Genomic DNA, 26,459 nt, shown 5'->3' with positions numbered 1-26,459 from the left:
GCTTTAATAATAATTTCGCGGTTACAGTGGCTTGCTCAACGGTGACGGTGACTAAGTGTCAAGCGGCTCTGCGCACCCTGCAGGCTTTCACTTACTTCCGACCGACGTGCCTCTGCAGGGAGCCGCATGTCGATCCGGACTGCAACAGCTTCCAGAACTTCCTGTTTGACCATCCGTGCGACTACGTGGAATGGAAAGGTAAAGATCTGCATATATCTGCGATAAACTGCGTAACGAAGTTAGTTCATTCTTAGTTTCATATACAAGGTGTCCGGTAACTAACGGACCAACGATTACAAATGGATTCTTTGGTCAATTTGGGAACGATTTTTCCTCAGCGAAAATGTCGAAAAAAGTCATCATTTTTTACAACTTTCCAATATTTGTCATTATGTATCTTTATAACTAAGCCTCAAATTAAAATTTTATTACTGTAAACTCTACCTGAAATTAACTGAAGAATGTAATTATGTTAAACTTTTAACTCCAAAACGTTTAGTTTTCAAAAAACCCATTTTTTGCTAAGGAAAAATCGTCTCCAAATTGGCCAGAGAATCCGCCCTTAATCATTGGTCTGTTAGTTATTGGACACCCTGTATATGTATACACACACATTGTTGATTTCACTTTCTGATATCGTGTACGATGATGATGTTTAAGATTGACAAATATATATTATTTCTCTTTTAAACACATTTCAAATTATTTTTTAATTGAGGCTTGTCTAACGCAAAATACCGATTACAATGCTTTTTTAGAGTTACATCTATGTCGAGGCAGAAAAATTGATCGCCAACAATTAATTAGTGCAAGTGCGCGATTTTGTCATACAATTGTAAAATGTTGATAGTACATGGTCACTTATTGTTAGGAAGTTTTCGTTAAAGACGAAATTAAAGGCTGACGAAATCTTTGGACTGTGCAATTCTATATAACTTTGCTTCTGCGAGTTTTAATGTTGATTTTTCCAAGAGTTTATATGGTCTACATCAGCGAGTTTTTTGAACTTTTTCAAATTAGTTACAAATAATTTTTTTACAATGCCCCTTTTTTATTTTTTGTCTGTCATTTTTTATTTTCAATTTCCATCCTTCGTTTTGGGAAAAATCATCATCTTCCAGAAAGTCGTTTTTAGAAACAAACACTTCTAGAAATCGATACATATGAATTTTATATTTATTATACCAATTTATATTTCAATATACGGTTTTACTTAATATCCTTCAAATTAAAATATATTGAGATCCAATTTTTGTTCTTAATTTATATAACATTGACGTGAATCAGTGTAAATTAACACAATGAGCATATATTCTCCAAAGTTAATAAATTGTATCAAACGTTACTTTATTAGCAAATGCCGATAATATTTAATATTCACTGATTAAATTAATTAGAACAGAAGACATTCTAAAAGACATTCTCTTAACCAGCTTATATCGATCATTTAGTTACGTAGATCGATGGCTAACTATAACTCGGCTAAACTGCAGCAAAGAGGAGTGAGTACAATTCGACGAGGTAATAAGTTGCGCAATTAGGCCACTCCGGATCGCGGCTTAATTACATTTATCCGAAAGCCGGTCATACGGGAGCGGATAATGGAAACCCCGCAGCGTAGCCTGGCTCCGGCTACGAAACCAGGAAGCTTCGGCACTTAATGAGATTAAATTCGCTCCTGTGCCTCGAAAAAGGAAGCGGAAGCAGGCCGCAAAAAAATCCGGTTCATGAACCGCAGACTAAATTGTACATGTGTGTATGTCCATGTGTCAAGTAATACCGGGATCAAGTGATGGATAAAACTTTACATTTTTAATGGTTCGCCATTGTAGAAAATTTTAAGAAAGTCAGAACAATTTCACACTCAAGCGCAGCTGTAAAAGTTTGGAAAAATTTGAAGAAACTTTTTGTTATATGTTCTCAGAAACGGAAAAATGTGGCTTTCTCGAATTTCCTTTAGTTTCGCAGAACGTATATAATATTGCTAGATAGTGCATATATTTCTCTACGTAAAACTAAAAAGCTCAGAGATAAAAAGTGAATTCGATATTTCTCTACAGAAACATCTTTGCAGAGAGACTTTTCGATTTTTTGATGTCTGATATAAATCACAAGCGTAAGAGAAGCAAATTGCGAAAAATGACGATGTAAATCGAATATAAAAAGGAAATTAGGTTTATCATCGATCAATCGCATATGATTTTACGGACCACAAATACAGAACAGAATATTTCAGTAATAAAGAGGAAAACAAAATAGAAGAGTGATCGGACCTACTTCTTTGTTTTCGACGAAAGATGAGAGGAAAACACGAAAGAATGACCATTTTTGAAAATCAAAATGTGCACTGACAATTGACAGTCAACGTAGATAGATTAGCCATCTTGACTTTAGAATTAAGTTTGCAACGATTGAATGAATAATGGGAGACTCGTTAGACGGAGAGGATAAAAGTCGCGAAAGTAATTTAAAGGAAGTGGCAGAGAGAGAGTCTCGAAAAAATATTCTTTCGGAAAACCTGGTGGTTTTATACAGAGAAGAATGGCTGCTTTGTTAAAATTAACTCTAAATTTTAACTTGCTCATTGAAATGGACATTTTGCGTGTCACAAGCCTCGATTTATTTATTATTCATTTATTTAAAATCGATCTTTAACAAAACGTCTCGAGGAATCGTTTGTTTAATTTCTCGAATGCATATCTTTGCAGACAAGGATCCATATCCAGTGGATGCATTGCCGACGTGCAATCATGCACTCAGCGTTTGTTTACGTGGGAAGCCTTGCAGTCAGATTCTCAAAGACTTCAAGAACAATTGTAAGACTCAAGAGAACCAGTGTAAAATGGAGAGTCGGTAAGTGAGCCCAATGAGTTTATTTATATTTGTTTTCCATTTATTAATCCAACACGGTGTTATTTATTTGTCGCACTGCAACATTGTGAAGAGTAGAATTGCATACGTTTGACTGGATATATAATATGGAAAAATTAAATTTTACATTACTGTAATAAAATGGTATCAATATTTACTTTGAATTGGAGAGTGTATAGGGAAAATTTAATTGTGAGAATCTCGACTCTCTGACAATAAACGAATTAAAAATTTATTTATTTTCTTTCATTCACTTATTTATTTTTGCTGCGCATTAATATACAATATAATAACTTGGTGATATCACATATTTATACATATTTATATTTAATATCAAATTTTACATATACAAACAAATATAAATGGGACATTTCGCTATATGCTGTTGTAACAAATTAGTATGAGAAATTATCATTTTGCGAGAGAGTTGGAATTTTATTATTACACCACGAATTTATTACAATGTTAACAACATGATGAAACTACACTACATTAAAAATCAGTTTTGCGTTGTAATGAATAAAAATTTAATATTATTTACTTTGAAAAGGAATTAACATCAGTCCTAAAAATAGAGAACGTGAATGTTGGTGTTAATAGATATTTAATTTTGTCGTAGTGTGCATTTTTTATAATCCACTAAACTGAATAGTTACGTGAGTTCATAAAACTTAACTTACCGTTAAAAATTAGCGACATCCAAACAACGATAAATAAATTGAAAGAGTGTATTTCGGAGAAATATTCGCGAAGACAAACGGTGCTCCGATAGAGCGGTTAATTAATTGTTTGCGCGTAATTAACTCATAGAAACAAAGTGAGAGGATTGTCGCGCTACATAGCATCGACAGTAAATTATGTTTCCCAGCGTAGTTTTAAAAGTTGCGCACCTCGCACCTCGTGCTATCTCGTTTTATCTCGCCGCGGAATTTTCGCGGCCACTTTGTCCCAATCCCATTAAACCCCGAGATACGAGCCCCTCTAGTCTAGTATCGTAACTCCGCTGAGTTAACGTTGAGGCCGGAGCTTGCAAACTTTCGAGATCAGCCGCAATGTGTCAGACAATAAGTTATGATCCATAAACGAAACATAGACGATAATTTATCGGACCGTTACATCCCTAGGTAATCAGAAAATCTTTGAAAATTTTCTTTTACTTCAAAGAGATTAGAGTTAAAAGTCTCGGATAACTTTAATCTTATTATATTGTTTGATAAGTTTGTTTAATGTAAAGTTAATATAAGATATAATACACACATGTGCTTTCTTAAAGAGAAAAAAGTTTGATACATAATAGGATTTTGAAATTAAGAGAAAGAATTTAACATTAAAAGTTTTTAACAAATAAAGAATAAAATTTTTATATTATATAATCTCTTCTATATATAAATTAATTTTGTTAAATTTCACTTTTTTGAATAATAAATATAGTCTACTTCTATTTATATAATATACTATTCGGTTTTTTTTATACGCACTTGTGGGATTTCTTCGACTATTAGCCAAGATTTTATATTTCTAATTTTTATCTGATATGAAGTCATTCTTAATTCAACCAAGATTTTAAATAAAGATTTTTAATTATTAGATTATTTGAATTTATTGTACAATTTTTACACAATGTAAAAATAAAAACGTAGATATTTGAGAATCGCCAGACAGAATTTAAAAAAGTAATGTTACAATGTAAAAATATTAATTAGTATATACAATATATAGTAATTGATCAAATGTGCATATAAAAAGAATAACTTTTTCTAATTTTAACTAATTAAACTAATTGGACGAATAAATTAAACCGCATATTAAATCTTTGATTTTCGATAGCAATCGCTCGTGGATGTATTTGTCTTCGCGAAACGTCAATAAACTAATTGCCATTAAAGCAGCGCGTGCAAATTAGCTCATTAATCGCGCAAAGAGACGACACGGGCGTCGCTGGTGCTAAAATTACCGGATCGAAAGTATCGTGGGAAAACGCCGGACTACGTTCCCGGAAGTCATCGGCGAGCGCGTTGCAACTGCAATCGCATGCAACGCCACATAATTTCCTTCGTGGAAATGAATTAGCTCGCTCTGTACTGCCACTCCGTTCTCTTCACTTCACGATTCTTGAAGTGAACAAAAAAGGAATGTATATATGGGTCAACTCGATCGATTTAGTTTTGCTAAAAGCTAAAATAGCAAAATTTTAATAGACTATCTAATATAAATTGATAGTAATTAGGTTAACATGCCACGTTTACTTTTTTGAAATTATTTGTGGCTTCTGATAGAGAGAAAGATGTTTTGATTTATTTCTCTTTTTAGCCGCATTTCTAGCACTGAATGTAACTATTTGAGTTTAATTTTATATTTTATGTAAAATATTAAATAAACTATGCATTTTTGAATTTTTATCTCGTTTCAATATGTCAAAATATAAAACTTTTGTGGAAATTATAATTCTGAATGAACCGTGAGAAGTGAAACGTGTCACAGTAATATTTTATGATAACTGAATACGTAACATGATATCTATACGTAACATGATATAATTATATACAATGGCTTATTACATAAATAATTATTTATTTATCTATGATATACATAATTATTATTTAGGATATATATATTATCGAAAATTGCGATTTATTGAAATTGATATTGGTTTTCGTACAAAAAGAAATTTTATTAATATTTTTTATGCTTTAATTCTTAATGTTTATACAATTAAATATATTAAAATTTTGTTAAAAGAGAAATTATTGGAGAAATTAAAATAAGCAATATCATTAAATTTTAATTTGAAACAAATTTCTCCATATATTAAATATATGAAATTATCATAAGAAGTATTTCTCCTTGATTTAATTTATAGTATGTTATATCATTAAAAGATAAAGTGCATGTCTTTTCAAGAATTTTGTATACGTATGACATATATTCGTAAGTATAACTAAAAAACTGTACATCACATTAATTGTACATATAATTGTGCATTAATTCAGGCAGAGTTGTCTCGTTTGTATTCCTTGTCTCAAGGAATATTCGTTTTTCCTTTGCGGTTAGATGAAGTCTAACTCTAACTGTAACCGACTGTGGTTTTTATGGTAAACATTAATTAAATTAACGGGATCGTTAATTGTGGCCTCTCAAGTTGCTCAAGGATACCGTATCTCCGTAAATCCGCGCGAACTGTGCAAAGGACGATTTTGCAGCAGACTCTGCGTCTTTATGAAGTAATTAGACAAGTACAAGAAGAGCACATCACATATCACATGCAGGCACTACATTTTTTACCGTTTAATTATAACATTAATCTCCTCAAGGCACACTTTTATATTCATTTCTATGTAGTGAATATGAAACCTTGAGAAAGTTATAGTGATATAACTAAACGGTAAGGATGTAGTAGTTCTGTATGCGATGTATTCCATAGATTAATCATTCGCAGGTTTACAGTAAAAAAAAAAATATATAATGAGAATGAAAATTACGGAGATTAAAGCGCGTAGAACTGATATTTAATAAATATCGATGGTAACTTTGAATAGCGGTACTATCAAATAATATCGTACTTCTCGCGAGTCGCGTCACGAACATGGTTCTGCAAATTCCAAAGAAATCCGTAAAGTTCTTCTAAAGTCTCTCTCGTTTTCTTACCGTCTCTCTTCTGCGCGATAGTGTTCTCCTTTATCCGTAATAACATTGAAATTCAATCCGTCGTTCTTCCCGATAAAAGTAAACCTCGCCGGTGAAGTTCCTCGATCATCGGTCTTTATCCTTGTTCCCATTTTCCTTTAATCTGCGATACCGAGATCGAGCAAGATGGTGGTTCGATCGAAATGTTCGTTATCTCTCTCGCAATTTTCAGAAAGATATCAACCGGTCATTCAACCCTGTCAGGCGAGCATTAATAATTAAACTGCCAGGATCAAATATAAACATTGTTAATTTTCTTAACGTGGGGAATAATATTTCATAATTCGCGTAGAAAGTTTACATTAATTCCAACAGTATTGCGAGAAAATAGATTATATATAGCAAAAATTATTTAACAAAATAATCATTTCTCTTACTATAACTATATTGTTCGTAATGCAATAAATATGTTTTTGTATAAATTGATATTTTATTTCTTTGTTGCATTTCTCTCAGTACTTTCTTTTTTACAATAATAGAAAAATATACTGTTCTTTATTTTATTTTTCCCGTCGTAAATCAAATGAATCCATTGAAAAATTCATTTCTTATCAACTTTTCATTCTTTTCTGCGACGTTCTTGTCATTGTCGGTGGCATAATACCAAGGATGTTCAAAATCGTTGAAGGAAAGTAAGTTGAAAAAAAGAGAAGAGGCTCTACCTTCTTATTGCATTCGGCGGCTCAATTAGTAGAATTGAGAACTTGTCGATCGGTGGAGAATGTAACAAGTCCGATATCGAAGTGCCGACCTTTTGCAGACGTGGAAAATCCATTCTCCCACCTCCCCCTTTTCTGGCGTGTCAATAAGCTTCTATTTCACTTCTGTTGGTGACGTCGCGAGAGTTGCTCTCGAGAGAAGCTCGTCGCAAGCACGTCGTCGATATCTGAACGAAAATGAATTTTGCTAACCATGCAATTTATTATCATAACAATTACAAATACAACATGTAAATTTAAGAAATATTATATTATTTTTAATTAATATTTTTTTAAATATTCCTATATTATTGTAAGGAATAGTTTATTTAAAGAAATTTTTATTGCTGTAATTTTTTGTTTTTCTGCTTTTGATTATTTTGAAAAATTACAAAACAAAATACAGTATAAAAATAAAGTCTACTAACAATTTGTTATAAAACAGCACTCTGTTCCAGTTTAATTTACTAAAAGTTTGCAATTTTTAATTTATCAAACTTGCTAAATAATATGATTTTTAATCTATAATTTTTTCTTTAGTTATAGTTGAAATATTTTATGGATTCTAAACATCTATTGCAGTATTATATTTCTTAATTTTAGTTATAAAGTATGTATATATTACTGAAAATAATTGAAAGTAAAAAGAAATATTTATTATTAGAAAAGGTATTCTTTATTATAGCCTAGATTAATTTCATTAAATGTATCAAAATTATTTTACTTTATTTCGTAGAATAATTGATTCTAAATTGTATTTGTATTTCGTAGCGATAATCTAGCGATTCGAATAGAGAAATTTTGAAATCAAAATTTGAGATTGCAAACACATTGGATTATAGAGATTCTGTATCGATATCCCATTGTTCGCGTATTAGCATTTAAAATGTCATGCTATACGTATGCTAACCATACGCTACAGTCGGCACTTCATACTAAAACGCGATCCGTATTAAATTTGATATTAGCATAACATCGATAGATATTTATATACTGCAATTTAAAATTAAAATATATTATATGACACGCAAAAACCCACTTAAAAAAAATTATTATCATAAATCTCATTGATAAAAAAAATTCATATCACAATTCGATTAAACTATTTAAACTTTATTGTCACTCTTTACCAATTTTCCTTCAAATTATTATTATTTGTTCTTAAAATGTTTTATTCTAATATTAAATAAATTTCTCTAATGTCCGTCGAGTTTATAATTAATATCTCATCAGTGGAAATTAAATAAAGGGGATTGCGAACACATCTGAGGACGACGACGTTGTAGTAAATACGATTTATCTCGTGTAATCGGCGACGAGTATCTTCGTAAGAAGAACCGAGCGAAATGGCGCTCGCGTTACAGATTAGCGAAATTGATATTAATTAAGACGATGAGTCGCGTAAAGGATGGAAGGTCTGCCTTACGATGTAAGAGGAACGAGGAGTAAAGTCGGAGTCACTATCATGTGGCTTAACTACCCACTTACATGTTGTTGGAAACTTTGGATCCCGCGGGCGCGCACCCGTGCGGATTTTCTACTCCGTATCTCTCTCCCTCTTTTCTCTGTCGCACCCAATACGACTATCGTTAGAGGGTGCAGCGAGGATGTTTCGAGGGCCGGAAGAAAGAGGATCCTTAAGCAGGGAGGAAATTGTCTTTCCTTCTCGAGGGCGGAAATTTTCTTGCCGTCCCGCGTCGAATTTCTTGCGTGAGCGAGACGTGGAAAGGAAGAAGGAGAGAAGATACTCCATCGTCGGATGCATCGCCGGATGCATTGTACTGGTTGCGTTAGAAATTAATCTCGGGTTAATAATTAAAACGACAGAGCCTGTGTGTGCAAGAACGAGTGATAATATATGATATAGTACGTAAAAAGTCATTTTGTTTGTTACGTTATGTTATTTTGCATTATGCGTTTCCAAAGATTAAAGTGATTTTATTCCTCCGGGAATTATTGCGTTCCGCGATTTATATCGTGTACATATATAATTTAATTTTCTCGTGGATGAAAGCAAAAAGTCTCCGCTGAGACCTCTTTGAGCGTTCGAAATAGTTCCTCGCAGAATTGTTGCGAAATATGTTGCGTCATTCGTCGGAAGCCGATTGGCTCGACAGCTCAGAATTTTCTCTTGCCACTGACGAGTTATTCATTTATCAAGCGGCAATATACCATCTTTCTCCCCGACGAGTGAATCGTCTCGAAGACGAAGGCAAAGAGAGTGTGCTTTCTAAAAAGCTGCCGCTTTTCCGCTCTTTTCGGCCCTCTTGACGAAGACAAACCTTTCTCGACAGCGCGTTTCGACCGCGACGTCGTAGTAAAAGAATATCCACACACACCCTTACACAGAAGAAAAGAGGAAAACACAACACGTTTTCTCGGAAACAATGATCTTTTTGTCTGGAAAAAAAACCCTTAACGTTTCCTTTATTAAATCATCAAACTTGATGTGTGCGTAAATGAGTTTCGTAATTTGATCTAAGATATCTCGACCTGATAATTGCCTGAACTAGATTGCGGAATCAAACTGAGTTGATTATAATTGTTACAAAGCCCGTTATTCGCATTATAACTTATAATTTTTGGATGTATACAGCAGTATTGGTTCTTTTGATAACTTTATATATTATTTTATTATATTTTATTTAAATAATTTTATATTATGTTTTCCAAAGGAGTGATTATGTATATTTGAAATAATACAATGATAAATACATATGTTACAGGATATAATAAACTAAAAGCTAAGCTGAAATATATATATATATATATATATATATATATATATATGAAGTATCCTATTACATAAAATATATTTCAGTGGCTGTATAAATTTTACAAAATATTTTTTCCAATATAAAATACATCAAAGTTATATTAAATAGAGAGAAAGATAAATGTACTGCGAGTATTAATCTCGAAGATTAAAAACAAGAAAAATTTAGAAAAATTGATTAAAATAAAAATACTCCGTAAATTTTAAAAGCTTCAACTTTCAATTTATTAATATTCTTTCATTTGATTCCTTGATTAGATTAATCTTGCAGAATATATAATATTCTAACATATTTTCTCGTTCTAATTTTACTTTAATCTAATCTAATCTAATCTTATTTTATTTATTCTAGAATTAAAATCGGTTTGTCGTTAATATGTGAATTTAAATACAATAACATAAATATATATATATATATATATATATATATATATATAATATTTCTAATTTAATTTTATCTTATTTTATGTAACGATATATATATAAGAGCGTAGATATTTGAGAATCGCCAGATAGAATTTAAAAAAGGTAAGAATCTTCTCTCGACCGTACTGGCAAATATTATTTATTCAATTACAACGTTTCGACCCTTCTTTAAGTCCTTATTAAGTGATCTAGATATACATAGACAGAGATTAATACAATAAAAAACAAAATTACTTCACTAACAATATTACAAAATGATAAAAAGAAGCGAAACATACTTGTAAAAATAAAAATAAAATTATAATTTTAAGATGTCAAGAACGAACATAGTATCGGTTTGACAACACGTCAAGATTCTTAGACGAGTTATTGGAGAAAACTAAACGACCTTTATTATTTTGTCGTATATATATATTATATATATATATATATATATATATATATATATATATATTATTTTGTCATATATATATATTTATTATATATGAGACAAGATGTTGCTGTATGAATTTGCGTGACAATGAAAAATTATTGTTACGATTTTAATACGCATCCCGGGATTACGTATTCGAGTAAATTAGATTCGTGAATTTTGTCATATTGGGCGGGATGGACGTAAGCGTGACGGAACGCATCTCTCGTTGAAAATATTTATGACGCGAAATGGCCGAACTGTGTAGCGCGTTAATTAGGGTTGCCACGGAGTTCCCAAGGGATCGGAAAGCGAAGATAATTACGGACGTGTCGGCGAGACTGTCGGTCCCTGACGAAGGAACTGACGTTCGAAACGAATGGATTGCATCGATCCGTACGTCACGTCGGCGTCGCCGTGTCGATCTCTCAAAAACGCAAAGCCGATGACGAATTATTCGTGAAAATTAGTGAGCGAGCCGAGATGAGACGGAGATTATTCAGAATGCAAGTTATTAAGTACCTAATTTTGACGGCAACTGGTGGGGCAGTTTATTCTATAAAACACATCAATATTTACTAAATAGATATTAAATTTTTTCTCTTTTTTAAACAAATTGTATATTCTTTTAATTTATCTAAATTTTATTTACCTGTACACAAATCTTTTCCAAATTGTTATTATAACTCTATTTAATTTTTATAACATACCATATATAACGTATATACGTTATATTGTATTTGTATGTTGTATAATATTGAGAAGTAATTTTTAATGAAAAATATTTTTATTAAAATAATTACATTAAATATTTTTACATTTTGTTATGTCAAAGGTAATTTTATCCTGCATAATAAGAATAACTAGAGGAAGAGAAGAACGTTTTGGGAGCTTTTTATTTAATAATTATAATCCTCATTTAAAAGTCATTTTACAGACATATGTCCATCGTCGCGAGCGAGAAACAGAAAATTATTAATTTCTCCGGTACCTTCGCACAGACGAAACCGCAGCAACACGGTCGCAATATTAAATAATTCCTACAGCAGTTCTATGGTAGAATGAAAGTCAGGCAAATGTAACAAGCATCCTCTCGTCATCGTCGTAACCGGTCGCGATCGATAAAAAAGTTCGTCTCGCGCTTCGCTCGATTTAAATTAAATGTCAACAGCTTTCACCGAGTCCCAACTTTGTTCGATCGGCAAGTCGTCGCGTGCGTTTGTTCTTCGTCGAGGGACATGCAACTTGGCCGATCTCGGTTACGCAAACTCGTTTTATTTTCTTCCCTGTTCGTTAATTAAAAATTCTCTACTTTCTTTCTCTTTTTCATGGTGGCGTCGATGAGCGAAACGACAATTTCTCGTTATAACAACCTGTTTTTCGTGGTTTTAAATTTTTTTGTGCCCCGTTTGTGAGAGAATGAGAACATAAGATTTTCAGTGCGAAATAAAGTGAGTGGGCAATAATATATGCAAATACACTTGCATTTAAAATTTTTTTCTTACAAGAAAGTATCAGTTATATGTGTGCATTATAGTGAAATTTATCAAAAGAATACATACAAAAATATTACATATACTCATTTTATATATTCTCATCGCTATTTGATTTACATTTTTATGTAGAATATGATACATAAATCTAAGATTTCACGTGCAAGATCGTGCAAAATAAGACTCATTTTTTATTGTCGCAATGTTGGAAGATATATTCTCTATAAAATAAAGATGTAATTCATAATTATTTTGTAAGTTAAGAAAATCTATTCTAAAATTTACAACATATACATTATCTAAGTGGTATAAAATTATCTGTTGCTTCAGCTATTAGATTTACAACTTGATTGCTAATAAATTTTATCAATCTGAATAAATTTATATTTTAAAAAAGAAATAACATTGCGCGAGTGACATTCTTTGTTCAGAAAATTATGAAAGATGAAATGTAAGATTTGATACAAATCAAGGTCTGTTTGGTTGTCAATTTTCCACTTGTCGACTTGTCAATTACAATTCTGCAGCTCCCTTGAGTCACTTTAGAAATACATCTACACGCGCCAAGAAACACTTGTACTCCAAATTTGTATTTACCTCTTTATCTCGCATCTTTTTTCATATCATTCGTTCTCGCTTTGAGAAATTTGGAAGTCAAAATATATTCCACCGTCAAACTACCGTCGTCCTTACTAGGCCATTCTCGTTGATCCCCGCGGGAAAACGTGGCTTTGAAGAAATTACTTTGATCCGCGGTAGGGCTTTTTACGCGCAGAATCTCTCGCTTACACTCCTTGTTCTATCTCACGATAGAGAAAATGCAAAGGGAGTGGGTGGCTGGTGGATTGCACCGGCAATTTCACACCAGCGGAACGAGAGAGAGAGACGACACGATAGGTTTACCACCTGAGAATAGAAGCACTGTCTCTCCTCATTTCCGGCCAAGGTCGGACGTCGTTAATCGTTTATCGAGCGTCACGATGGAATTTTTTACTCGATACAGAATAATCGAACGATTTCAGAAATAACACATTTTTTAAATTCATTGTTTACGCAATTAATTTAAAACTGTGATATGATATTATCATACTAATTTCTCATACGATGTGTAAATATAATCAAGATTATTTCATTGTAATCTCCAAGTGGATGTATTTTAATTTTTTTGTACTAGCCAGAAGATTTAAAATTGTCAATCTTGAAAATTTACACTGCCTATTTTTCGATTTAGTAGACATATATGTGTCGTATATGCAACCGAAATGAAAATGAATGGTCGACATTATGTCCTTGGAGATCGCATTCGTGTGCCGTCTTCACGCGGCATATCAAGAGAGAAATAATTTCATTATAAGTGGCTTGGGAATTTTCAAAGTTACGTGTTAGATGCATGCGCGCGTATATATATATATATATATATATATATATATATATATATATATGTATGTGTATCTTGAGTTACCAAAATGCATTAACGTTTATGGTTTAGCAAGTCCGAATAGAATTTCAAAGTATAAAGGAATTTTCTATACTGGGTGTCTGACATAAAGTGTCACACCGATAATATACAAGTAGATCTTGTCATTTGGAGACGATTTTTCCTCAACAAAAATGTCAAAGGAGGTCATAATTTTTTGCATGTTCCCAATTTTTGCCATCATGTATCTTTATAACTAAACCTTATATTAAAATTTTATTAAAGTAAACTCTACTTGAAATTAATTGGAGAATGTGATTTTGTTAATACTTTATTTCCACAAGCCTGAGTTTGCGAAAAACCCTTTATTTTCAATCGCTTATAACTCGAAAATGATTAACATCTCAAGGTTTTTACCGAGAAAAAATTGTCTCCAAATAAGAACATCTACCTGTACATTTTCGGTGTGACACCTTATGTCAGACACCCTCGAAACGTCAATTTTCTTTTATTTTTATTCAACCGACTAAACTTTAGATCAATTAAACGTTAATTAAGATTGGCTATATTTTTTTAAGCATCTCCATGAGTGATATCATTTTTTACAACTTTTTTCATTTATTTTTATATTTATTAGTCTATATTTTTTTAAATTATACTTGTTAAGTATTGAGTTTTGCTTTAAACTTGAGTTAAAATTAAGTTTTGCATTTAAACATTATTTTAAATTTAAATTTGTACGAGAAAATTAAAAATATGTTTCACAAAAATGGCAAGCTCCATAAAATATTTGTACGTGTCTGTCGAACTGATACCGTAGCTTATTTTAGAACCGCTTAAAACTTTCCGCTTCAGCTGTAACATCTCGCCGATTACATAACGCGAATCGTATAATCGTCTTTCCAATTCGAGAGACTTCAGCCGAGGCGTCGGGAGATGAAATCCTCGGCAAAAAAAATCAATACAAAATTTATCGACAAGCCGCCGCTAAATCCTGCCGCCTTTATTTCCCTGTCGCGAGGCGGCTGCATCCGTCGAAGATTTATCCTACTCGACGCCTCAGGATTGTTCGCGTAGCGGGTGGCTCGAGAAGGAGGGAGAAGATTTCTCTCCTTCCTTCGGCTATTTCCGAGCGGGATCACCGAACACTGATCGTCGATTGTTTGAATCGGCTTTAGTCACCCTTCTCCCTCAACCCCGTGTGCATCTTCTCGATGCACTCCTTTTCCGCTGCCTCGATTCGACTGTTTAGCAGAGATACGAGTTTCCGGAGTCTTCTCGAGAAGCGCGAGAAAAGCTGGGCGAGACGAGATTTCCATACATAGAAAGAGAGAGAGAGAGAGAGACTTCGATACGTTTTCGAGGTGGAGTTTATTGAAATCCGAGCTTACGCCTGTTGTGCGAGCGGAACATCTCCTCGAAGAAAACTCTTCGGGTTCCTCGGGGATATATATCCACTCATTTTTTTAGGCTTTTCTTAGCTTTTATCTTTAAAACAATTGTAGGAAGAAGTAATTATTTATATATTCATACTCGTTTGGTGTATTAAAATCTATCTTCAGGAATGCTCAAACGAAAGTTATTATCTTTATCGTCGGTAAATTATTATTTTTATTTTTAACAGATTCCCTCGTTTTTTTTTTTAAATAAGTGATCTTGAAAAAAATTACACTTGGCTTCTTGATCCTACAACGATGCGTATTTAAAAATTAGTGTATTCGTACTATTTTGCAATGTTTCGCATGCTAACATTAACAGTATCGAGAGTAGACTATTCTTAGCTTTTATCTTTAAAACAATTATAAGATGAAGTAATTATTTATATATTCATACTCTTTTGGTGTATTAAAATCTATCTCCAGAAATGCTCAAACGAAAGTTATTATTTTTATCGTCGGTAAATTATTATTTTTATTTTTAACAAATTCCCTCGTTTATTTTTTTCAACAAGTAATCTTTAAAAAACTTACACTTGACTTCTTGATCCTACAACGAAGCGTACTTAAAAATTGGAATATCCGTGCTATTTTGCAACAATGTTTCGCATGGTAACATTAACAGTATCGATAGACGGTGATGGTAAATTAATTGCACAGACCGTCGAAGCGCAATTTCCATGCATTATGCTCCTTTTCGTCTGCACTTTCACCGCAATTCTCTGTTTCCCTTACTCGTCTCCACCATTTCTACCCCGCGGCCACTCTCGTTCGTCGGCGGTAACAAGAGGATACGCCGAGCGCGTTTCATATTTATAAAAGAATTAATATTTATTCGCCCCCGGGTGGATAGCTTTTTGCTTGTCCACCTTCCGCCCAGATTTCCATTTTCGCACCCGGCGGCTCTCAAGTTTACCTTGATTTTCGTTTTCGAGTTTGACGCGTTTCTCGCGTCATAAGAACAACTCGACGAAGAGACATAGCCTCCCTTACGATTTTCCGATACGACTTTCTTTGTAGCGGGTCTTACGACATTCGTTTACTGCGCAGCAAAATATACTACAGCTATATATTGAATATCTGGAGAACAAAATGTGGCTCTACTTGACGTTTCAATTTTAGTAAAAAATATTTATATCAGGTGTATTTTAACATTGGATCATACTCTTTAAAATTTTTTCCAGTAATCTAATTATTATATCTGAATTTTAATGAAAAAACTTGTATATATATATATATAAACTTATATATATATATATATATATATATATATATATATATATATATAAGATAACTACAAGAAATATAGATTCTTTTTTTTTTTAGATTTCGCGTCACAAGTTTTTTCATTAAAATCCAGATATAATAATTAGATTACTGGAAGGAATTTTAAAGAGTATGATCCAATGTTAAAATATACATAATATAAATATTTTTTACTAAAATTATATATATATATATATATATATATATATATATATATATAGAGGCGATTTGGAGACAATTTTTCCTCAGCGAAAATGTCCGGGCAGTAATAGTTTTCAAGTTATTACAAGCGATTGAAAATAAGGGGGTTTTCGCAAACTAAGCCTGTGGAAACAAAGTATTAACAAAATCATATTCTTTGATTAATTTCATGTAGAGTTTACTTTAATAGAATTTAAATTTAATTAGGACTGTATATGTATATTTTATTTGTTTTTTCAAGATTGTTTTATCGGAAATATCCGTACGCGCATGTGATCGTCGCGCATTCGCTCTAGTTCTCAGTTCGCGACAAACACTCGTGTCGTCATAACGATCCTGTGCGTAGCGCGCGTACACTTCGGTAATTACGTTATCCCGCTGATTGCTTTCCAATAACACGTTTATCTGGCCCAGTGCGTCCTCTGTGGTTATGAAGCGTGTCAGTTTTCGGAGGCGCGTCGCTTTGTCGCCGCTCCGGAACGCATGAATCATTTCGATGACCACACACATCCCGTTGCGCTTCTTGCTCGCTTCGTTAAGCGTCGTAGTTGCAAGTGTAACCGCCGGCAATCGGCGATTCGTTAATTTATTTTATTTTCAAAACCGACGAATTTTAGGCCGTAGGTTCAAAAAGACGTCAAAAAATGTGTTACACCAATTTTCAGAATATTCAAAGTTAAAGAATGAACAAAGGTTTGATATAAGAGCGCAAGAATCGTCGCAGTTTCGTTTTTTTTTTTTTTTTTTTTTTTTTTTTTTTACATTCAAATACTACGGGTTTACATTGCTAAAGGATGAAATAGATAGGAAAGGAATAAAAAGGCGATCGGAAAAAAGAGAGACGGAAAAAGAAAAAGACCGAGGCAGTGAATGGAAAGTACTTTTCGGGGCGCGAAGAGCTATAATTCTCTGGAGATGCACGTGCTAGACGGATGTACGGATAAATACATGTATCTACGAACGACGAGATGGAGATGGATCACTGCCAGGAGAAATACAGCCTATTGCGAATAGAACAAGAAATAGAAGCATAATGGATAACTATTCCCGCGATGATTTCACGCAATTAAACGCATTGTTTTCGGTTCAAAAATTGCAACACCAAGAGAATTGTCAGAAATAAAACACAGGCAATCATGAATCATATAAACGTGCAGTCAATTTATTAGAGTCGCTACAAATCCCTTGAGATTTTCTTTAGAAAAATGAGTCTTCTTTTAGAATTGCCAAAGTAATACAAACTAGTTATATTATTGTGGGGTATACAATTGAAAAAAAGTTTTAATTAAAATATAAAAATAAAATAATTATTAATACTTATCAAAATCGACAAGTCAAGATTAAACCAAGCGATATGTCATTATTTCAGCATTTCATTCTTTACTATATATTTTTTACGATTTTTTACGATTTTTTTACGATTTTTTTAGAAGATTTTATTTATTAAAAAGTTTTAATTGTTGAAAAAATAGACAACACATTTTAGAGCGTAGAAGAATAAAGAGGATCGACAAGGATTTTCCCTTCATTATCCTTCGTTTTTCGAGAATACCAAATTATATCGTTCGGGCAATCATCACCGTATTGTAGCACGAGTTCGGAAATTAGTAGACGGACAATTTATACTTGCAAAAAGAGGGATGGAGCCGTCTGAAAGGACTATTAGCGCGGGAGCAGGACAATTAACGCGAATTGCGTGTCTGATGCAGTTTTCGCGTTAGTCCAATTATTTTAGCGTCGTCGAATTTTCGTCGGCGAACTCTCTCTTTCTCTCTGTCTCTGCTGATTAAGCCGAATTCACGTTAGAAATTAGTACACGTCGCCTGGTCAGTTACGAATAAAAAGTGTTGCGAGAAAAACGATAACAACATTTATTGTTGTTGTATTGGCGATTGTTTTCCGATTATTGATAAAAAAAAGAGAAAAAAAGGCAAGCGTAGTACACATCATATTGCTTGAATGGCACAGGACGCTCGTTCGAAAGTTTTGAAACAGCTGTTGTTCTAGTATGTATCTATTTGATGTCTATTATTTCAGTATCTATTATTTTAGATGTTATAAAAAGTACAACACAAATAAACAGTTTAATGTTTTTCAAAGAAAAAATATAATTTGACCATTTTTTTATGCTAAAAGATTGCAAAATTGAACACAATTGCATAGTACTGAAAATATAAAATTAACATTTATAGATAATAATTTTTATAAAATCTTTTATTTCGGAAAAGTTGATTAAAGCTGAAAAATTTTATAAAATCGTTTAAGCAAATAATTTCTACAGAGAAAATCAGCAATTGTAAAATACTAAATCTAGAATTCTCAATCAAAATTTCCATTTCTCCGAAATCTCCAATTTCAAACAATCGAGTTTTACCATTTGAATTTCGAGCAGGTTTCATATTTCTGCGTGACATAAATATATTGCTGTAAAATTTTGTGGGGTATGAAAAGTTTTACGCTTTGTAATTCTTTTTTTAACATTTTGCGAGGATCCCTAAATGGGAATCGACACCTGGCGGGCATAGAATCAACGCCCGGCGCAAAGGCAAAGGATGCTCAAAAGAGTGTCTTGTTTCGAGTTCAAGAACTCGAAACCGTTTGCATTAGAATCCATCGCAAAACCGGAAGAGCACGTCATGCGATATCCTTTCGGGCTGCTTCTATCGAAGGATATCGGAACGGGAGAATACTTGTATTATGTATGCGTGTGTACGTACACGTGTAAAGTTCTGTACGCTCAGTGAACAGATTAGTACGGATTACAAGTTCGATGTATAACAGTCGCGTCGATTGGCGTCATGAACGGCACAACCGCGAACGATGCACATGCAGCTGCATAAGCAAAGGAGAGTTTGAAAAACAGCGACGGGAATAGCTAGGTAGCCTCAAGCAGTGTTAAAATGCCATTTACAAGCAATTACTCATCTCTCGTACAAGCTGGATAAATCTTTTCTTATTTTATCTTTACCACTTTAGTAACATACTCCATTTTACATTACGTATATTGAGAGAACGATTAAATAACGTGTAAAATAAAAAAAAAAATATAATCGTTTCTCTAAAATGCACATACTCTGATAAAATATTTTACATCGCATATATTTTTACGGAACTTATTTTCTTCTGACATTTAATTATTATCCAATTAAATGTTTAACATTTTTTTGCTACCATAATGTGACACATAACGAGCTTTTGCAACTCACATTTGCATCTGTTACATATTTACACTCGTTTAGTGCATTGATGTTTTTGTTAAGCGAACAGGATATAAATCGGCATGAAAATAAACCGCACATGAACATATTCGCCATTTGGGATAATTATCAATCTGACTATCGAATTGATTTACAGCACACGATAGATCGTTTAAGCATAATGACAATAATAAGGTATAGCACCCGGCTCGACTGACAATGTAATTTCATTGTGAATTTATCGGCTTTTACGAGCCACTCGTAACTACCGGCACTAAACTTGCTAACACAAAATTACATTGCGGCGATGTATTTAATATATTCGTATATCCGCGAGAGTTTCGTGATGAACACATCAAGTCAATTTCACGAGAGTTCGCACGGTTGGTCGCGCAATATTCGACGCTTACAATTAGTTGCGAAACACACTACAGAGCGGAACGAATAATATTATTTTTAAGCGCGCATCACATCTTAGATTTTTTATTTTTTCATAAAAAAATTCAGGGGAATTATATTACATCACATTAACTACATTTTGCAATTTATAAAATTGTCTATTTTATTAAGCAATAAAGTTGATATAAATAATATTATTACATACAATATTATAATAATTTTAATATTGTTATAATTTTCGAAATTTTATCTAATGCGTAGCAGTATTTTCGATATAATTTATTAAAGTAATCTATGTGAAAGAATCTCATCACCTATTAACGATGTAGGAAGATTCTATATAGCGATAATGTATTTTAGATATTGCGATTTACATTAATTAGTTGTGCTACGGAAAATTTTTCTATATATTAAACATCGTTCCGTAGTGAGTAATAATTGAAGCGTAAACTTTATCCGTCTACCCAGGAAAAAGTTCCCTAAAGGTTAATAGATATGACCCGTAAATTGTGCTGGCAATTAATTATGCTCAACTACATTTTTATTTCATAAAAGATAAGTTTTGAGTAATAATTATTCGACATTAATATTTACGAAAAGAATTTCCAATAATTTCTATTCATTAAAATTTCAATATGAATTCTGCATATTATACATAAATCTATAATTTGCATACAAAAATTCTACGAATATTTATGTGTAAACTATAAATTATTCCGAAACTGAGATAAATGTTTAATTGGGAAAATAAAGTCTTGACGAAATTTTGCATAAAAAATATGTTCATGGCAAACACGTGAATTTGCGAATCTCACGATAACGTTTCGCGTCTATCTCGCGAGAGGTTCATGAGGAACGTCGCAGGATCTCTGCATTCTCGCGTGTCGCGACAAGTTAATTGGTCCGGAAGGAGTCCGGCGTTTTTTTGCAAACGGTTCGTTCTTAAAAAGTCTCGACGCCTTTGCGGAATTTCAACGAGCTCGAACGGCTCGCACGATCACCTTGCGCCTACAAATCAGACCGTGATTCATTGCACCCTTGTTTGCTCCTCTTATTTTCTGCAAAGCCTTTCTCGTCGCTTCCCAGCGCGTCGTGACTAATTACTCGATCGACGCGCCAATCTTTCAAATGCGGTCCCTTCGTACTTTTTTCGTCGTCACTTAAAAACCGATCTCGTTTAACAAGTCTAAGAAGTCTTAATACCTTCATAATAATGGCTGCGATGTACAAACTGATCGGAAAGTTAAGAATGAGAATATTTTGTGGAGCGTTTTCTTTTTCATTTTTTATTATATATTGTACACATCATTATAAAACATATTTTATCCGCTGTATCTAAAAAAGTGCTTCTCTAATTATTAGTTGTAATATAAAGAGAATATTAAAATACGTAAAAATAAATATTTTAACTCTTTTTTCTTAAAATTGCAATTTTTTAAAATTAACATTTTAATATATTGTATATCGATGATGTCATATTTTTTTATAACAGAAAATTTATATTCACATATGCAGAATATTTAAAAAATGAAAATAAAATAGGATATTTTTTGAAATGACGCGCACACACACACGCGCGCGCTTATTCTAAATTATTTTTAATAGCAATTGATTATATAATTAATTTTAATAGCAATTGATTATATATTTTATTGTTTAGAGATTAGTGTTACCGTGTAAGAAGAAAGAATTTGTAATATATTCCAATTATTTTCCATCTTTCGATAATCGTAAGTTTTTGAAAATTATGGCATGACTATTAGAACTCTATTTGAGGATGCTCAAACAAACAGGAATAATGCATAGAGATGGCATCGACGTAATCTGATTAATTATTACGCCATAATCAAAAGCTTGTACCAAGTACGAATCTAATCATGCGAGTCGAATGTCATGGTTACATATCATTAACGAGATCAATCTTGAAACCCTTGTATCAATCATGCTCATTATCTGTTGTTATACATAATGTCTAACTATGTATAATCTATCAAGATTCAAAGTTTATATATACAATTTTACACTTACAATTATATTTTTAAGACTTTTTCTCTTTGAGAAAATTTGTTTTTGGACTATTATTACTATCTCTTAAATTAACGACAGTAAATAGTTTGATAACTTGTTTGATAATTAAATTTATATAAATTAGAGTTTAATTTAAATCTATTTAAAATTATTTGATTGTGAATTATGTATACTTATTCAATGAAATTAGATTTATTAATAAAATTTTATAAATAGATTTTATCAAAAAAGTGAATAAATCAACTTAAATGTTAATTAGAAAATTAGAAAAACTACTTAAAAAATGAAGAATTGCTTTTTTATGCGTGAAATATAAATATTAATTTCTTATTTTTATTTTAATTTAATTATACAATATTTTTTGTTTTTGTTAATATTTTAACTACTTATTCAACAATTTATTCTTTTCTATATTTTGAGCATGTTTAAAAATTCTTGATATATTGTATTATATATGTATTTACAATTTTTATTGCAAAAGAATAAATATCTTTCAAAACTCGATTTAATCCTAAAAGCATCTCTTCGGAAGACAAAAAGGTGCAATGGAAGGTCTATTCTCGATGAATTATCCATTCAGAGATCTACTTCAATTCTTTTTTGCGTTTTCCTTCCCTGCAAAGCTGTTTCTCTAGATAGTTTGTTCATTCAATTCCTTTCAGAATATAGAGTAAAAAACATTTTTGTCGGACTCATTTGCACATGATATTTAATTTCATCGAATTTGTGCCAACTGCGCGCTGCTGATTAGTGCATTCATCGCTTCAGCCTACCAAGGGACGTCATCATGGCTGTTGCATTGCCGTAGCTATGATGCAGCTTGTATATCCTAACGACGACCAAAAGTTGTTATTATACTGCCGAAACGATATCATTAACATCAATACAACTGGCAATTGATCGTTCGTTTTTTTTTCTCTCTATTTTTTTCCCTTTGCTCCGTCAAAAAAACAAGTCTGAAAAATTTAAATATGTTGATCACCCAAAGCTGCTACTACTTTAATATCTTCGATACACTGATGCGTTATAACTAAGATAATGCCGAAAATAGTTTGACAATTTGTTCAACAATTTGTTTAATAATTATTGCGTGTGCCATTAAATGTAAGCAATGCCATTTTGCTTCAATCATGTTTTTATCTGCAAATATTCCTCAGATATATTCTCCAGATATATCTGTAATTAAACAATAATTCCAAACTTGTTTATATTCCATTATATAAATTAATACGTTCTAATTAATATGGAGAGTATAAATACATATATTTTATTAAACAAGACCGAGTATACCACAGAATCAATAAGATACATTATTTATTCGTATTTATAACTAAATAAATAAGCTTATTGTGACTTTTTGCTACATTTGCATATGATACAAAATTATACAATTTTTAATTTCAAAACATTATAAGATGAATAAAATATATTTTATAAAGATTCAATTTACTTATAAAAGAGAAGAAATGATTAATAAGCTTCTTTTCTGGAGAATTAGAGGATTTAATGTGCTTTTTGAAATCTCTAAATTTTTTCTATGATAAAAAACTGCGCTGTGGGAGACATCGAGCATATCTAAACGATGGAAGGAGAGATGAGAAAAAAGAGAAACAGAAAGAGAAAGAGTCCAGTAGTCACTGTAACTCGGTCGATTTACAGATCTTCGATATGAGAGTATGACAAGGCTATGTTATATTCGATTTTGAAATGAAAGGAAATCACAAGTAGGTATTAAACTATCGATAATTAATGCAATGGTAGCAAAAATATAGGAAAAAGTACTCACAATTATCGCGTTTATTATTGGTACATAATTACTACAATTTCCACTGTATTTATCGCAGTCAATTTATAACTAATTAGAGAAAACAAAATTGCGGCATTGCATCAAAATGAAAATATTTTCAAGACAAATTTTGTAATTACATCTATGAATATTATAATTGTGTTTATATAAATTGTGACAGGGCAGCAAATTGCTTTTAGTTAAACTTTCACGTATTGTAATATTTCTGAATGCAATTTCGTAGCGTACATTTAATTATATTAATCGCTTTCTCGTGATAACTGTTCTTCGCCATTATAACTCAGAATTCTAAATTAAAAGAAATTCAATACCTAGATCTTACAAGATATTGAATTTTTATTTATAAAAATATAAATTAAAAATCTTAACTTTTTTTACAAACAAATATTTTACTTGTGATAAATTAAAAAAATGAAGAATATGTATTTGCAAAAGATCTCTTTATATATAAATATATATATGATAATTTCTTGAGATTGCAGACTCAAAAAATCCTCAATCTTTTATATTTGATTAATAATTGTTTTTTAGTGATATTATTTCCAATAATCTATTATATTTAAATAGTATTTTTTAATGTATCATGAATTAGTAAAAAGGTAATATATATTTAAAAAATGTAGCAGATCTAAAATGCAATTTAAGCTTTTTATCTATATTTTTGTAATACTTACTAAAAACTTTTTCTCTTTCTGTTTCATTGTTTATGTAACAGTAATTGGAATTTATAATAAATTTGACTTTCTAACTCGATTCCGATATATAATATAAACGAACATTCTAAATATTTTCATACATAAATTCCTTGAGATAAGTTTCCGGGGATGGATACGGAGGGTTTATTTTCGATGATCGCAAGACGGAAAGACGGAGGATTTGCGAGCTGAATTATACGGAGGAAAGAGAAGTAAGAGAAAGAAACGGAAACTCTGGAAAATTTTATAATTTACTTGCAAATTTCTCAACTTGAAAACTTTATAAATATATACTAATTGCATATCAACAAATGTCATAAAAATCGGTACAAACATTGACTAATGACATGTGAGAAAAATAAGAACAAAAGATAAAAGGATCAATATAAAGCATAAGAATTTATGTATAGAATTAAGAATTATATACATATATCAGAGAGAAACTTTATATAATGGATCAAACTGTGACAGCATTTGACAATTTTCTAGAAGAAAATACATAATTTAACACAATTCAATAGTAATGGAAAGAATGACATATTGTTTATTTATTACTTAACTTTGCTTGCAGCATAATGGATCTTATAAGTGGAAAGAGATGTGATCGATGGAATTTTTCTTTACATAAAATTTCGATATTCGTCTCTGCAGAAATTTTAGCGAATCAGCGCGAGACGACGAGGCACTTCGAAAGGCACCGACGTCGTCTTATTAAAATCACGGGGGAGCCCTGATATCGGGTATGCCGTGTGTAGAATCGGCTATCGATTCTCAATTATGCCTTAATGGCAAAGTGCAGCGGCTGTATCGGTCACGTGTATCGAACCGCTAAGTTCGAGCTGGATCATCTTCCGAGCAGTAAATGGGCCGCAGGGGATGAGATAGTAGAAGGTATATTCTGTCATGTTCGGCCGTTAAACTACGACCATGTTCCGTTCACATCCGACGAAAGTAACATGCACGCCTTTTGATCTGCGTTTTTGATAGATTCGCTTGTACTTTCGTAAAGCTTTCGTAAAGCTTTCGTGAAGATTACAAAGGCATCTTCGGTTGACAGTTATCTCTAGATCAAGATGACATAGAAACTCAAGAGAGAGAAAGAGAGAGAGAGAGAGAGAAAGAGGAAAAAAGAAAATATAATATTAAAAATATATTTGATATATATGTATAATTTCTAAACTGATTTTTAACACGTATAATATACAAAACATTTATTTATAATTTTAACGAAGGATGCTCTTCTTGAAAAGTTTACGCTTATAATAAATATCTAATGAGCAAGTCGACCAAACTGGCAATTTATTACAATTGTTTAATACAACGTTTCGACCGTTATTGCGGTCCTTTTCAAGTATCTACGAATAACAAAAAAATTGTTTTAATAAATACACAAGTATAATTAAAAAATAAAAGTAACACTAAAAATGAATACAATACCTAAGTTGGATATAAATACGGATTAGTAAAAAGAGTAATAAAGACTAAAATTCAGTTGAGTCTAATGACCATGACTTTCGTTGGAGTTCTCCCATTATTTTGCATCAAGAGAAACATACAAGAAAGAGAGACATTGCAGAGATGTTTCACATAAAAAGACATTTAAAATACTATTAATTTACAAAAAGATACGGAGAATTTCAGCGGAACTTATGA

The 26,459-nt window shown here is 31.9% G+C and overlaps 1 protein-coding gene across 3 annotated transcripts in view; it reads left to right on the top strand.

Moving 5' to 3' along the window:
- Gfrl (Glial cell line-derived neurotrophic family receptor-like) overlaps positions 1–26,459 on the top strand; it is a 305,673-nt gene that overhangs the window by 157,916 nt on the left and 121,298 nt on the right. For all 3 annotated transcript variants that reach the window (XM_085486047.1, XM_085486049.1, XM_085486048.1), the window contains exons 3-4: positions 28–198; positions 2,709–2,853. In XM_085486047.1, the coding sequence (XP_085342173.1) occupies positions 28–198; positions 2,709–2,853 (316 nt within the window). The remainder of the gene's footprint in view (positions 1–27; positions 199–2,708; positions 2,854–26,459) is intronic.

The sequence above is a fragment of the Nylanderia fulva genome, unplaced genomic scaffold (assembly GCF_048542155.1).
Source record: "Nylanderia fulva isolate GAGA-0341 unplaced genomic scaffold, ASM4854215v1 Scaffold4, whole genome shotgun sequence".
NCBI lineage: Eukaryota > Metazoa > Arthropoda > Insecta > Hymenoptera > Formicidae > Nylanderia > Nylanderia fulva.
This window is presented reverse-complemented; position numbering and strand designations above follow the sequence as displayed.